General features: G+C 37.3%; 2 protein-coding genes across 2 annotated transcripts; one reads left to right on the forward strand and one right to left on the reverse strand.

The window, feature by feature from the left end:
- Positions 1 to 282: 282 nt before the first annotated feature.
- On the forward strand, positions 283 to 7,076 carry LOC140793380 (malate dehydrogenase). Its single transcript, XM_073144829.1, has 7 exons — positions 283 to 420; positions 4,725 to 4,883; positions 4,990 to 5,165; positions 5,467 to 5,744; positions 5,836 to 5,971; positions 6,054 to 6,165; positions 6,799 to 7,076. The coding sequence occupies exons 1-7, from the start codon at positions 378 to 380 to the stop codon at positions 6,891 to 6,893; spliced, it is 999 nt and encodes a 332-aa protein (XP_073000930.1). The 5' UTR covers positions 283 to 377; the 3' UTR covers positions 6,894 to 7,076.
- A 4,343-nt stretch (positions 7,077 to 11,419) lies between these two features.
- Positions 11,420 to 12,955, reverse strand: LOC140794148 (transcription factor MYB4-like). The gene is made up of 3 exons (XM_073146035.1): positions 12,741 to 12,955; positions 12,509 to 12,638; positions 11,420 to 12,286 (listed from the first exon to the last, which is right to left on the reverse strand). Exons 1-3 carry the CDS (start codon positions 12,871 to 12,873, stop codon positions 11,779 to 11,781), a joined length of 771 nt encoding a protein of 256 aa, XP_073002136.1. The 5' UTR covers positions 12,874 to 12,955; the 3' UTR covers positions 11,420 to 11,778.
- Between the last annotated feature and the right edge of the window lie 278 nt (positions 12,956 to 13,233).

Below are 13,233 nucleotides of genomic sequence, written 5' to 3' on the forward strand. Positions count from 1 at the left end.
TTGACACACGTGTAAATATTGCAATAAATACACAGCCTTTTCTCTTATTTATTATCCACGTAGGAAAATATTCAACTAAGAAAATCTTTTTGGAGAGAGATATATACTTTCATGGGTGGGCAAATAGCCCACGGGCTTTTACTCGAGTAGCCCCCAAAAGCCCAGACTAAAGAACGAAATCACCGTTTCCTCTGTGACGTTTCCCGATTCCCGCTTGAGTTCACATCGCATACCGTTTCCCCGTACCCCCAAAGTAAACGGCCCCTGCGCTTGCCTCTTTCTATATATAAATATAATCTTGTCCAGAGCCACAGGTCGGCTCAGTTCATTTCTCTCACTCGTTTTACTCTTCTAGAATCTTCTTCTTCTATCCACCGATGGCGAAGGATCCCGTCCGTGTTCTCGTCACCGGAGCCGCAGGTATCGATCCATCTCTAGATCCATCTTATGTATTCTTGTGACCGATGGTTAGTTCTTTGAACGATTTGATCGATGTTTCTTAGATCTGATCAAGATCTGAGCAGATCCGCTTCATGTTTGTGTATCCTATTATTATATATTAGTTTTCTAGTCGATCCGATGATCTGTTTCAGATCTGGTTGAAAGTTAGGGTTTTGAGGTCTGATTCGGATCTTGGAGGCAAAAATATGTGTAGCCTTTGGACTGTCCTGCGTTCTTCTAAGGATCGGTCTATTTCAGTGAATCCATCATTTGATATGATGGTCCTTGAATATATAGTGCTTGACTTAAGAAGCTGGTTAAATTAATGAGCTTGGCTCGCTGAAGTAGGAACCCTTTAAAGTTGTCCATCTTACTATGTGGCTTTCATCATCGATTAAGGGTTTAGACTTTTTAGAGTATTTTATTTTCTATTTGACTTCTTTTTTCATTTGAAAATTGAGCTATCTGTAGTCTTGCTAGGTCTATATCTCCTTTGGTCAATTTTAGTTTCCACTGACTTTGTGAAAAGAAATAAGATAAGTTTAGCCAATTGATTGTACCTTTACTACTAATTGAAATCTTGTTTGGATCTTATGTTCGGACACACAAAACCTACCTAGGTACTTTGATTTTGAACAATTATTCTCTATGTTCGTAAATAAGTTTGGAGTATGTTTTATGGATTATGTTTCACAGCATGCTGTCCACCTTGTCGTTGTTTGGTACTATAGTGAATTTTATGTCCATCTGAAAGAGAATTTGTGGGTCTATCTTTTCTTATGTAGTATTTATAAATTTATCGTTAAAAGTTTTCTAGTGCACTACTTTTCTGCCAATGATTCGCTGGAAGGAATATTGAGTGGTTTGTTCTATGACCAACCCATGGCACCAGGACATGTGGGTAAGCCTGAAAATACACACCCGGCGACATTGTCGCTTTGTTTAATAATAATTCATACAGATCAGTCAGTCCCTGCAGAAACTTTTACCTCAATGTCTGTGGATTTGTATTGTAAATATTTACTTATAAACTTGTTGACCTTCAATTTCATAGTTTCGTGACACCATTATGTAGTGGTGAAAATGGATCGAATATGAATCAGATAATTGTCAACCCATATCTATATCCGTACTTATGCTTTGGATGCATATACTAAACAGATAGCAATATGTAAGACCATATACTAAACGGATGCAAATATAAATTGGATCTTAAATGAATTTAGATACAAACAAGATTCGAGATACAAATTTGATATAGAAACAAATAAAGGCAAAATTTTGATGAATTTAAAGATGATTGCATCTAAACATATCCAAAGTTTGAGGATTGTAAGAGTTAGGAAGCTTGAGGATATGCAATATCCTAATAAATAATTGTTATATATTGACAGATAAACATATATTTGAATACCTACCGGAATCCATTTTAAATAGTGGAATGTGGATTATGGTAGAGGAAAGATTTAAACATAGATAGATTAGGAGAGTTTGGAATCTTGAGAATATTTTAAATACTAGTTGATTCAAGTTATATATTTGTAGATAAATTGATACCCAAATTCGAACCCAGATCTATGTCTAGATCCATATCTAGGTGTTATATATCCTTATCAAGATTTGACTCAGCAAAATTTTCTACTTATATTATACTTTTCAGAAAAGGAACTGGGTCTGATCGGATATTATCCAACCCATTTGCGACTCCTGGTATTATGCTATAATCCCGTATTAATGTTCTTTGGGAGATAATACCTTCATGACCACAAGTTAAGGCCAAATGTATTTGCATTGTCATCTATAATCCTTATTTATGTTCTTTGAGAGGCAATATCTTCATGATCATAAGTTAAGCCATTCTCCCTTTGTATTTGTTTTCTTTTATGCTGCAGGTTGTTTTTACCTACGAGCTCTTTTGTGTATCATTAGTAAAAGCCTAATTTTTGCAAATTGTGTTATAAAGTTATAATAACGTTAGTGGCATGAAATAATCATTGAATAGTATTTGTTTTATTGAACTTGATTTATAGAATAGTGTTTTGGCCTACGATGGCCGTGTCGGTCGACACTTGCCATGCCGGCGGCGTACTGGCATGTGGCGCGAGGGTTGCCACACAGCACCCATCCTAGCAGCGGTTTACTTTTAGTTGCTCGCCATAATCGCCGACCTTGTCGTCATCCGTCGCAAGCGAGCCAAAGATTGCCGATGAAGGCACCAATCTCTCCGACCCGGATGCTCTAGCCCTTGGCTCTAGGGGGAAAATTATGGGTGACAATCGGGTCGGGTTAGCCAGGTTTGGGTCGGGTTTAGGACCTCAGGTCGATTCAAGATAATACTAACACGAACACAACCCATTTATTAAATGGGTAATACGACATGACCCGTTTAACCCATTTAATAAACGGATTATATTTTTTATACAACTCGTTTAACCAGACATGACCCGTTTAATAAACAGGTTATATTTTTTATTCAACTTATTTAACCTGATACGACCCAGTTTACTCATCTATACAACCCATTTAACTCATTTACACCCATTTAACTTGTTACACATCAACACCCATTTACAAAGACAAAAATATCACACAATTACACAAATCTAGGGGATTTATAATATTATGAGAATATTTAGTAAAAATAAATTCAGTTGGCTCAGCTTTTGGTAGGGGAGGAGGCATCGTTAGAGTTGGTGAAGCGGCAGCAGAGATTGAGGTATCAATGGAGGCAAGGCTTTTGGAGCTAGCTCCCACGGCAATGAGCTTCAGATTTGTCGAGGAAGACAATGCGTGAGAGGCAATTGGTGCGGTCGGAGACGGAGAGGTAGTTGGAGGAGAGTAAATGTAGCAGAGAGAAGAGGGGGGATGATGCTGGAGAGGAGGATGTTCCTCTAGCATCCCCCAAATCTCGGGATTTGCCAAGGAAGACGAGATGTGAGGCAAGGAAGGACTCGGTCGGTGCGGTCGGAGATGTGGTTGGAAAAGAGTGAAAGGTAGCCAGAGGAGGAGGGGAGGGCGGGGATGTCGTCGGAGAGGAGATTGCTCCTGATGAACTGCCGGAGAGGAGAGTGAGAGGTAATAGAGGCGATGGCAGGTAGAGACGGGGACAAAAGCATCACGGTAGGCGGCAGATGGTCACGGTTGGAGAGATTGGAGAGAGATGGGGCGAATCTTTTTTTTTCTTTTAAGAGGATGAGGTGGTGGGAGAGATTGAGAAGGTGGGTTAGGCTTTAGGAATTTAGGGTAGGATTTTCAATTACTTTATATATATATATATATATATATATATATATATATATATATATATATAATAGGATGATGGATTCACGTCTCGACCCGACCTTTGCTCTTGATGAACTACCAGAGAGGAGAGTGAGAGGTAACAGAGGCGATGGCAGGCGGAGACTAGGACAAAGGCATCATGGCAGGCGGCAGATGGTCACAGTTGGAGAGATTGGAGAGAGATGGGGGAGAATTTTTTTTCCCTTTTTAAAGGATGAGGTGGCGGGAGAGATTGAGAAGGTGGGTTAGGATTTAGGAATTTAGGGTAGGGTTTTTAGTTACTTTGTATATATATAATAGATTGACGGGTTCGCGACCCGACTTGGTCCGTATACTTAAATGGGTCTATAGTATAAACTCGAACACGACTCGATTACTTAACGGGTTAGGTGGGCTGACCTGTTTACGACCTAAATCCGAATACATTAAACCCAAACCCGATTAAGAGCCGGATTATTGTGTCGGGTTATCGGTCAGGTTAAATTTTGCCACCCCTAAGGAAGATAACTCGAGTTGGGTCGATTTCGAAGAAAAACTTAAGTTAAGGATCAAGCGCCTGCATTGGTGACCTTGGGCATGCTAGTGACGGGCGACAACAAGGTTAGTAGCAATGACGATGATGAAGGGTGAAACATTGTTAGTCTCCCTCCTCTTTTTCTCTCCCTTTCTTGCGGCATGGCCGGCAAGTGCCGCGGCATGTGCCGTGCCGACCGGTAGTCGGTAAGGGCCATGTCATGGCTTGACCGTCCTTGGTTTTGGCAACATGAAAAGTTCATTATTTGGGTGTTATTATTTTAAATGCAACTTCTTGTTGTTTTGTTGTAGCTCATGCATTCTCTTCTTGGTGAAAAATGAAGATTTCTGTTGTTCAATTTGAACAGTTACTTCTCGCATCCTGTTGATTTCACAGACCTGCCTTTTCCTCCGGATTACATGACTGATATTTTTTATATTTAAATCTTCAAGATGCAGCAGATTTGACTTTCTTTGCTATTTTGCAGGACAAATTGGATATGCGCTGGTCCCTATGATTGCTAGGGGAGTGATGTTGGGTCCAGACCAGCCTGTTATTTTGCATATGCTGGATATTCCACCAGCTGCAGAAGCTCTTAATGGAGTTAAAATGGAGTTAGTTGATGCTGCATTTCCTCTACTTAAGGGTATTGATCATCATTTTCCTTCCTCTTCCTTAGAGATATATTAAGATTCACTTGATATGGGTATCATCGGTTTATGTTTAATTGAAATTTTCAAATACTACTATAGGAGTTGTCGCAACAACTGATGCCGTAGAGGCCTGCACTGGGGTAAATGTAGCTGTTATGGTTGGTGGATTCCCCAGGAAGGAAGGGATGGAAAGGAAAGATGTCATGTCAAAAAATGTATCAATATATAAATCCCAAGCCTCTGCCCTTGAAAAACATGCAGCTCCAAATTGCAAGGTGTGAAGCCTGAAAATTACACTCTGTATTTCTGTTTCAAATTCTAGTAAACTGAAGTGCATACTATATATTATTTACACTGTGGAAGGACACTTTTCTTATGCATTGTTGGGTTTTGTGGGGCTATTTCATTGTTGTAGCATCAATGTGCTCTGAATTGAAAGCAGCAATCATGCTCCTTAAAATTCTCCCCGTTCAAAAATGCTGCTTGTGCAATATCTATTGGTACATGTCTAGTTATATGATATTTTTATGACTGCTTTGGATTAATTCCTTGAAATCTAATGATGTATTACTGCAGGTTCTGGTTGTTGCTAATCCTGCAAACACCAATGCGCTGATCTTGAAGGAGTTTGCTCCATCAATTCCTGAGAAAAACATAAGTTGCTTGACACGGCTAGACCATAATAGGGCACTTGGTCAGATTTCTGAGAGGCTTAACTTTCAAGTTAGCGATGTGAAGAATGTAATCATCTGGGGCAATCATTCTTCTACTCAGTATCCTGATGTAAACCATGCAACAGTAAATACTCCAAGTGGGGAAAAGCCTGTTCGTGAACTTGTTGCTGATGATGAATGGTAAGTGGGGTATGCATGGAATGTTGTATATAAATGCTAGTAGTGTCTTATATCTGAAGAAGGTAATTGACTTGCTATTTCCCTGAGACAGGTTGAAGGGAGAATTTATAACCATTGTGCAACAACGTGGTGCTGCAATCATTAAAGCAAGAAAACTTTCCAGTGCTTTATCTGCTGCTAGTGCTGCTTGTGATCACATACGTGATTGGGTTCTTGGAACTCCTGAGGTAATCACTAGTACCCAAATCTCCTTTTGCATTACTATCTTGTTTCATAGAAGATTCTTGATCTTTCAACGTTTGCTCACAGGGAACATGGGTTTCCATGGGTGTGTATTCCGACGGTTCATATGATGTACCAGCTGGGCTAATCTACTCTTTCCCTGTGACTTGTCGTAATGGAGAGTGGACAATTGTTCAAGGTATGCTCATAATATTTGAATATCTACAGTTGTACTGGTTATAAGGGGCTTAGCATCTCAAGTTCCTTGTGCACGTTTCATTTTCCAATTTTTTAATTAGTGTACAGAGAATATGTCTATACCATTTCCAGTAGGCGTCTCATGGCACTGAAGGACTGATATGGATCAAAGATGCCTAAAACTTAATTTTGTATAGATGCTCTTTTGCCTTGGTTTCTATAGAAGCTGTTTAATTTTGTTCTCTTTAAAAGTGCCAGTTGTTTTATGACAAACTAGTGGGTTACCTAAAATCAAAGTGGCTTGAGGTTTCTTGATGATATTGTCTATTCATGATCAGAACTTATGTTTGTGACGATGATACCTTTATTTACTGTTGCTTGCTTCACTTCATGATATGGGAGAGGAGATTCAAATATAGTCTTTGTTATTCCAAGTTATAAATTCCATTTCTTTCCCTAATGTTTAACACAATATCTGCAGATGATCTTGTGAATGTTTCGTGTTGGCTTTCTTTTATAATTGGTAGCTTTGTTAATGAGGGTGTAAAGTACTTTCTTGTTATCTATCTTACTTGGATTAAGTAGGTGCTGTGATTTCGTCTAGTACCTGACCTTTTCCTTTAAATTATTACAGGTCTTCCAATTGATGAGTTCTCAAGGAAGAAGATTGATGCGACTGCGCAAGAGTTAGCTGAGGAGAAGGCTCTAGCATACTCTTGCCTCTCTTGAATGTGCTTTTTGTGACACTTCTAGAGCAGTCGATTGGCGCAAACTTTTGAGGCTTAAATTGGTATAATGTTGAATAAACTATATTTGCTTCTCTAGAGACATTGACACAGACAAGAGTTGCATCTCCTGAACCTGTTACTCGTTTCACTTGGCTTTTCTAATTACTATTGGACTTGTTAGCAACTGTTTCAGTGTGAAGTTTTGCAGACTGTCCTATTTTTCCATCATCCGTTTACAGTACAATGAGTAAAATATTTATTGCTTTCTTAAAATTAATTGGTTCAGAATGAGGGTTAAATTTTCTCTTTCATGCAGGATAATAGAGTTTTGTTAATCATATTTGTTTATGTGGATAGGATAACAAAGTACAGATTGATGAAAAAAAATAATATTAAAATGAGATTATTTTATCATTTGCTTAATTTTTTTCTAAAACTTGAGATTAGGTGGAATATATTTATACAGATTCATGTAGGATTCTTCACCGATAAATCTCTATTCATATTGGCTACTAGCTCGGAATAACAGAAGGTAATTTTAAAGCCCTGTCGAGCAAAAGCTTGAACTCATAAGTTTCATGTGCTTGAATTAGTTTTAATTGTGAGCATTCCAGAAGGTAGCTAACACTACGGCAAAAACATGGAATAGTATGAAGAGCCGAGCCGATAGTTCTGTACGACACTACGACGATGAACTATTTTATTTGTACAATTTGCTACTTTCTAAAAGTTTCCTACTTTTGACTCAGAAAAGTGAATTAGAGTGCTGGTCATGTACCCAACTCAACCAGGAGGCCAACAAATAGAAAAAGTTTGCTACTTCTCAGAAAATCTCAAGGATTGAAGCTTGTTTCATCGTAAGCTTTTTCAAAAGTTAGATATGGTCACGGCAATCATATAAAAGCAATTAAATCTCACTATCTTTTAGCTAATTTAAGCTCTGGGTCGTTCCTCGTGCCATTGTTCCTAGTTAACCCACCAACGATCGACATCCTCGTCCCTGGGTACTCTTCTAACTTTCTAAAATCGAGTGGTTGTTTCATAATAAGTTAGTAGCTCATGAGAATTTAAGAGAGAATTTATTAAAAATAACACTCTATATTTATCATCCAATTTTTATATTTTTCCTTTAGTGCATCAAAAACACGGTAGCTTTAACTTTCACCTGACAACACGATGAAATAGGAAATAACTTGTTATCTATAAAAAATATCAAAAATATTTCTCATTTAACTTCAAAATATGAGATAACTTTTACCTTAGGAGTACCATTTTACATTTACAGTTAAATTAACTTATGTACATTTGGTTAAGAAACCAAATATAAAGCTGTTTTTGAGTTATTAAAAGTAAAATACAAGAGTGGATTGATGTGGATGATAATAAGAACAAACTGAAAAGTATTCCGGATAGATCCTAATTTAAAATTAATTCGGCAGAAGACATGCTTTTTCGTACTGGCAGATAGGGACATCAAAAAAGAACAAAAAATCTTGTAAGCATAACGGATTTGGTTGTCTGCGAGTGTAAAGGAGAATCTCTTCGGGATTACAATGTCTAGATCTCGACAACCAAGTTCTTGGCCATTAGCAATCTCAAAGATTTAGCTGGGGGCGAGCGATAGCATTTCAACTGTGGTTAAAACTTATACACACACAGACAACTTTTTTTCTTAAAAACAATCTCGACAGCCTGGATTTCGACAGCGTTGTATTAGTTTACGACAACTCGGACAACTTGACCAAGAATGTTTCCAAAAAAAAAAAAAAAAAAGAAGGGATAGAAAACTAATCATACTTTGACCATGAATTCTCTACGTACTTTCCGTTTTTTTGAAATCAACTCGTCTTTATTGCCGATCGCCCTGATAAGTTATATTATTTTATAATCCTACTCTTACTTTGTTCATGATGACAACAATCTGTGATTATATTTGTACTTTTTTTCTGAGAAATTATTTGTTTGGTAAAGCTCACTGCGAAAGCTAATGTCAGAGAAGTCTAGATTGATCAAGAATGGGAGACCCCACTATGTTGCAGATGATCTACTTTGAGAATTATTTCTCTCTCGGTTTGAATGATCTACCGATGCAAATTTGGAAGCATTTGCAAATTCCACATAGAACATCCAACTCATTCTGACAGATGAGTATAAACACAATCCAATTGCATCAAGAAGTATCCCATTCCAGCACTGCTGGCCAGCTGAATATCTGCAAGTTGCATGCAAGATATTTAATTTTTCTTCTTTCAGGTACGTAAAGGGATCAAGCCATGCAGCATGAACTAAGACAAATAACATTTTTACGCGGTTTGCCCACTTTTCCTTTTGGATATTATTTTGCGCGTTCTTGGACTAATTGTTATCCAGTCAATATATGATATATTTTCTCTTCAACAACCGGTATAAAATTATGCGGTAATTGATTTCATATTGATAGCGAAAGTGTGAATTAGGTAAACATCAGAGCAACGATGAGCTTATAATAAAATTCTCTTTCATGAAGAAGACAGGCAATGGAATTTGACTTGGTGTTATAAAACCAGTGGCATTGAAGCAGCTGATTTGGTCTTTAAGCTGAACATTACAGACAAATTAAAGTCTCACCATCAGAGAAGTTATTTTGATGATCTTATTATTCTTGCAATAATTAGCAACTCTCATTGAATTCTACAACACTAGTTTTGTAATGCATCTCTTACATTCTCCATTGAGTTGGTGTTAATTTCCATCAGTTTAATTATACAGACAATTTGTTATATGAATCCTTTCTTATATATGGACATGGTTTTAGTGCATTTATTCCATTATGGGTTAGATAATGAGGAGCAGCCATACATGGAAAATGACAATCTGCAGAAAAGATTGATTTGAAGTTGTTCTCTATTAGAAAATTAATAGGACGGTTGCAAATTGCACAGAATGTAAATATAATATTAGCTAGACGACCATGAAACAACGATTAAAGCAGAAAATATATATAATACTTTTTAGTAACTTAAAAGTTTATCCCTTCATTTGTGCTTTTTGTGGTGGTCAAAATTATGCGTCCAAGTTTATAAATAAATGGTGCTAGATCTTATCCTAGATGTGCATTAATAAAGGTAAGTGGCTGTTCCATGTGTGGTGGAAAAATTCTTTACATTGGTGAAGAGATGAGAGCTTACAGCCTCAACTGATTGATCTTTGAGACTATTTGATAATTTTGAAAAAAGAAACTCTTGTGTTCTTCGTTGACCGATTAATCGAGTGAAAGATTTCCATGTCCAACGGATAGAGCTCGTGTTAACAATTACTATGTAAAAGATTTATGAGCAATTAGTATGGCTGCATTGAGAACTTTGACCCAGCTTCTTGGCCTTCTCCTCTGCTAACTATAAGCTTTCATCTTTACTAAATCTGAATGCAGCCATACCAATTCCTCCAAGAACTAGTCTGAAACTAATGCACATGTGATGTGACCGAGCCATGCAACGGGAAGAACAATTATTTTAATCATGCTTTGCCTGTCCCTTTTCACTATTATTTACATTGATCAACTGCAGCTGTCTGTAGTTATTAATTCTTTGCACCGCGTAGCCAAAAACTCGCTGTCAGACATATATATCATGACAACAGTGGGCAGTAGATGACTGGATAATCATCTAAGCTGGCAAACATTACAAAATCTAAGACTATTTGAACAGTACAAGTGAGCGGTTTATGGATTCACAAACTTGTGTTTGTTTCTACGTCAGTAAACACTTTTTACTGTTTGGAAAAGAGAAGAGTAAGTTAGCCATTTAGTTCCATCCTAGTCCTTAATTTGGAACTCATGCAACTTTATATAATTACTAAGTTAGTTAATCCGTTTCTAGATGATTAATCTTTTCCATTGTCATAGTTGCATATTTCTTTCTGATTAATTTATATATGAACAACTCTGTCAAACAGCATGGTGAAAATATTACTGGGTAAAGGTTGGTAGAATAGTCAGTTCTCCAAGTTTAAATATAATATATGATCAAAGATGAGAAATTAGCACACGTATCTTAACATATAAGATATGGAGTGGCGTTTACTGCGTTACAGAGGTAGCCTAACAATAACAAGTCTATTAATCTTTTATTAATCCTTCCCAAATTTCTCTTCATCTGTACCCTGAGTTTGATTGCTTTTCCTTTCTTATTAAGATATATTAAAGAGTTGTTTGTCTGTGCTTAGCACCGTATCATATATAATCATGTTTGAACGAGTAACAGATGCTTTAATTATAGTAAACTAATGGATATTTTAATTGCCACTTCATTGAAGCTTGGAAAGCTCTAGACTTAACCTATTGGTTGACTAAGCCAGTCCTGCTATTTTTGACCTGCCATGTAATGCTTGTCATTGTAACAAGTGAGAACTAAGTAAAGATTAATAGGAACTTATGGGGTGACACAATTCTATAAAATCTTCAAATTTTGTCGTGCTTGCGGTTGTGTGTATGTGAATTTTACGGCGAATAAGCGAGGATGAGGAAAACTGAAGCAGAAGTCCACAGGGTATTTCAAGATCATATATAAAGTCATAAAGTTATGCTGATAGACATATTTTCTTTTGACTATCATGGAAGTTACAAAGATTTGCAATTTGAATCACCCAAACACTTTTCTCTTCTATACAAATAAAGTGCAATGGATGTATACAAAATTCCAAAGCTAATGCAGCTTTGTGCTTTTTGCCTTTCTAACCAAGTCCAATCCACCAATGTCTCTTCTTGATTCAGTAAATCTCTTCAGATTAGATTAATTAGCCAAGGAGGATAAAGAATTTGTAAGATAAAAAATAAAAATAAGTGTGAAGTTAAAAATTCGCTTTGCCTATATTGAGATTTTAACTCATTTAATCACCCTTGAAAGTGGTTAAATTTGCTGCAAATCCTTCATTTGTCCAGCTTCCAGGAAGAGCCTTAGCCAAAAGTCTGTGTCATCACTGATTGATGAGCTGAAAGACCCGAAAAATTCACCATTTCGATCGACAGAAGGAGCTTCCGACGCATTAAAATCCATTTGGGTCTCGTAGTTATCGATCGACAATGCCTCTGACCAAAAACTATCATCAATCTCTGTAAATTCTTGAGAAGAGAAGCTCTCTTCTTTGGCACTGACACTGATATAATTCTCTCCTGTCACCATAGATGATTCTGCTTCTGAGGAGAAGTCACTGAATGATTGCTCTGAGGTTGCTGCCATGATCAATTCACTATCGAAACTCTGGTGTTTGTTGGTCGGTTTCGATTCAGTCTTGCTCTTTCTCTTTGATTCATGAGAATTTTGAATTGAAGTGAACCTCTTCTTCAAGTGGGTGTGCCACACATTCTTGATCTCGTTGTCTGTTCGACCGGGCAGCCTTGCTGCGATTGCTGACCACCTAAAGACAAGATGAAAAGAAAATTCTTATAAGATATCTGCACAGTAAACAGAATCTAATCTTGTTATCAACTTTGATTACTCTCAGTGAAGGTACAATCGCATTAATAAAAGTTTCCTTAGCCTCAAACTGATATTTTATTAAAAACAAAAGTGATAGAAAAAGGAGATGAAATGAATTTAAAAATTAAAAAAAATAAATAGAAGTTTAATCCTCCTGTACCTGTTTCCAAGCGATTCATGCAAGTTAATGATTGCTTCTTCTTCCTCCCTGGTAAAATTGCCGCGCTTAATGTCCGGCCGCAGGTAGTTCATCCATCTAAGCCTGCAACTCTTCCCACATCGCAGCAAACCTGGAGATTTAAACACCAGATAAGATTAAAAATTTAGAGCTATAGATTGAAGACCCATCAAAGATAGTGATGATAACAAGTGATTAATGGATTGATACGTACCAGCTTGCTTCGGTAGAGCTCGCCAATTGCCATGGCCATGTTCCTGGATGAAAGAAACGAGTATCTGGTCTTCTTCTTGTGTCCATGGGCCCTTCTTTAGTCCCATCTTCTCACAGCAAGGAGCTCTCACCATCTTGGAAAATTCTATAGAGAGAAAACTCTCACTCCTCCGTCTTCTTCCTCCTCTTCTTGCCTTGTAATCTAAGAGCTTGTAGGATCCCTTGCACCCTTTGGGTATTTATTTATATTGCAGTCCATTCAGAAACGTGATCAATTGGCAGCTTCTGAGAAGGAGAGGAGGGTAATTTTCGGGACCCACAAATTATTTATCATTTCTCTCGGCATTTGGTACGGGAAAATAAAAAAGTTGACTTAGGGTACTTGGCAGCCTTCCATTGGCTGTCAAATCAATATGTTTTGACTGCTTTGGCAGCCAATCACGGCTGCCCAATCCCATGCCAATTAACCAGCTTTTATTTTTTTATTTTTTATT

Source organism: Typha latifolia, chromosome 8 (assembly GCF_019914945.1).
Source record: "Typha latifolia isolate L0001 chromosome 8, TyphaL0001v2, whole genome shotgun sequence".
NCBI classification, from domain to species: Eukaryota; Viridiplantae; Streptophyta; class Magnoliopsida; order Poales; family Typhaceae; genus Typha; species Typha latifolia.

What these genes read in the sequence shown, in the direction of transcription:
- LOC140793380 (XM_073144829.1), top strand. Translation starts at nt 378, where the DNA reads ATGGCGAAGGATCCCGTCCGTGTTCTCGTCACCGGAGCCGCAG. An exon ending in TGCATTTCCTCTACTTAAGG is followed by an intron (nt 4,884 to 4,989) that starts GTATTGATCATC and finishes ATACTACTATAG; the next exon opens with GAGTTGTCGCAACAACTGAT. An exon ending in CTTGTTGCTGATGATGAATG is followed by an intron (nt 5,745 to 5,835) that starts GTAAGTGGGGTA and finishes TCCCTGAGACAG; the next exon opens with GTTGAAGGGAGAATTTATAA.
- LOC140794148 (XM_073146035.1), bottom strand. Translation starts at nt 12,873, where the DNA reads ATGGTGAGAGCTCCTTGCTGTGAGAAGATGGGACTAAAGAAGGGCCCA. An exon ending in AGCTCTACCGAAGCAAGCTG is followed by an intron (nt 12,639 to 12,740) that starts GTACGTATCAAT and finishes TTAAATCTCCAG; the next exon opens with GTTTGCTGCGATGTGGGAAG. An exon ending in CATGAATCGCTTGGAAACAG is followed by an intron (nt 12,287 to 12,508) that starts GTACAGGAGGAT and finishes TCTTGTCTTTAG; the next exon opens with GTGGTCAGCAATCGCAGCAA.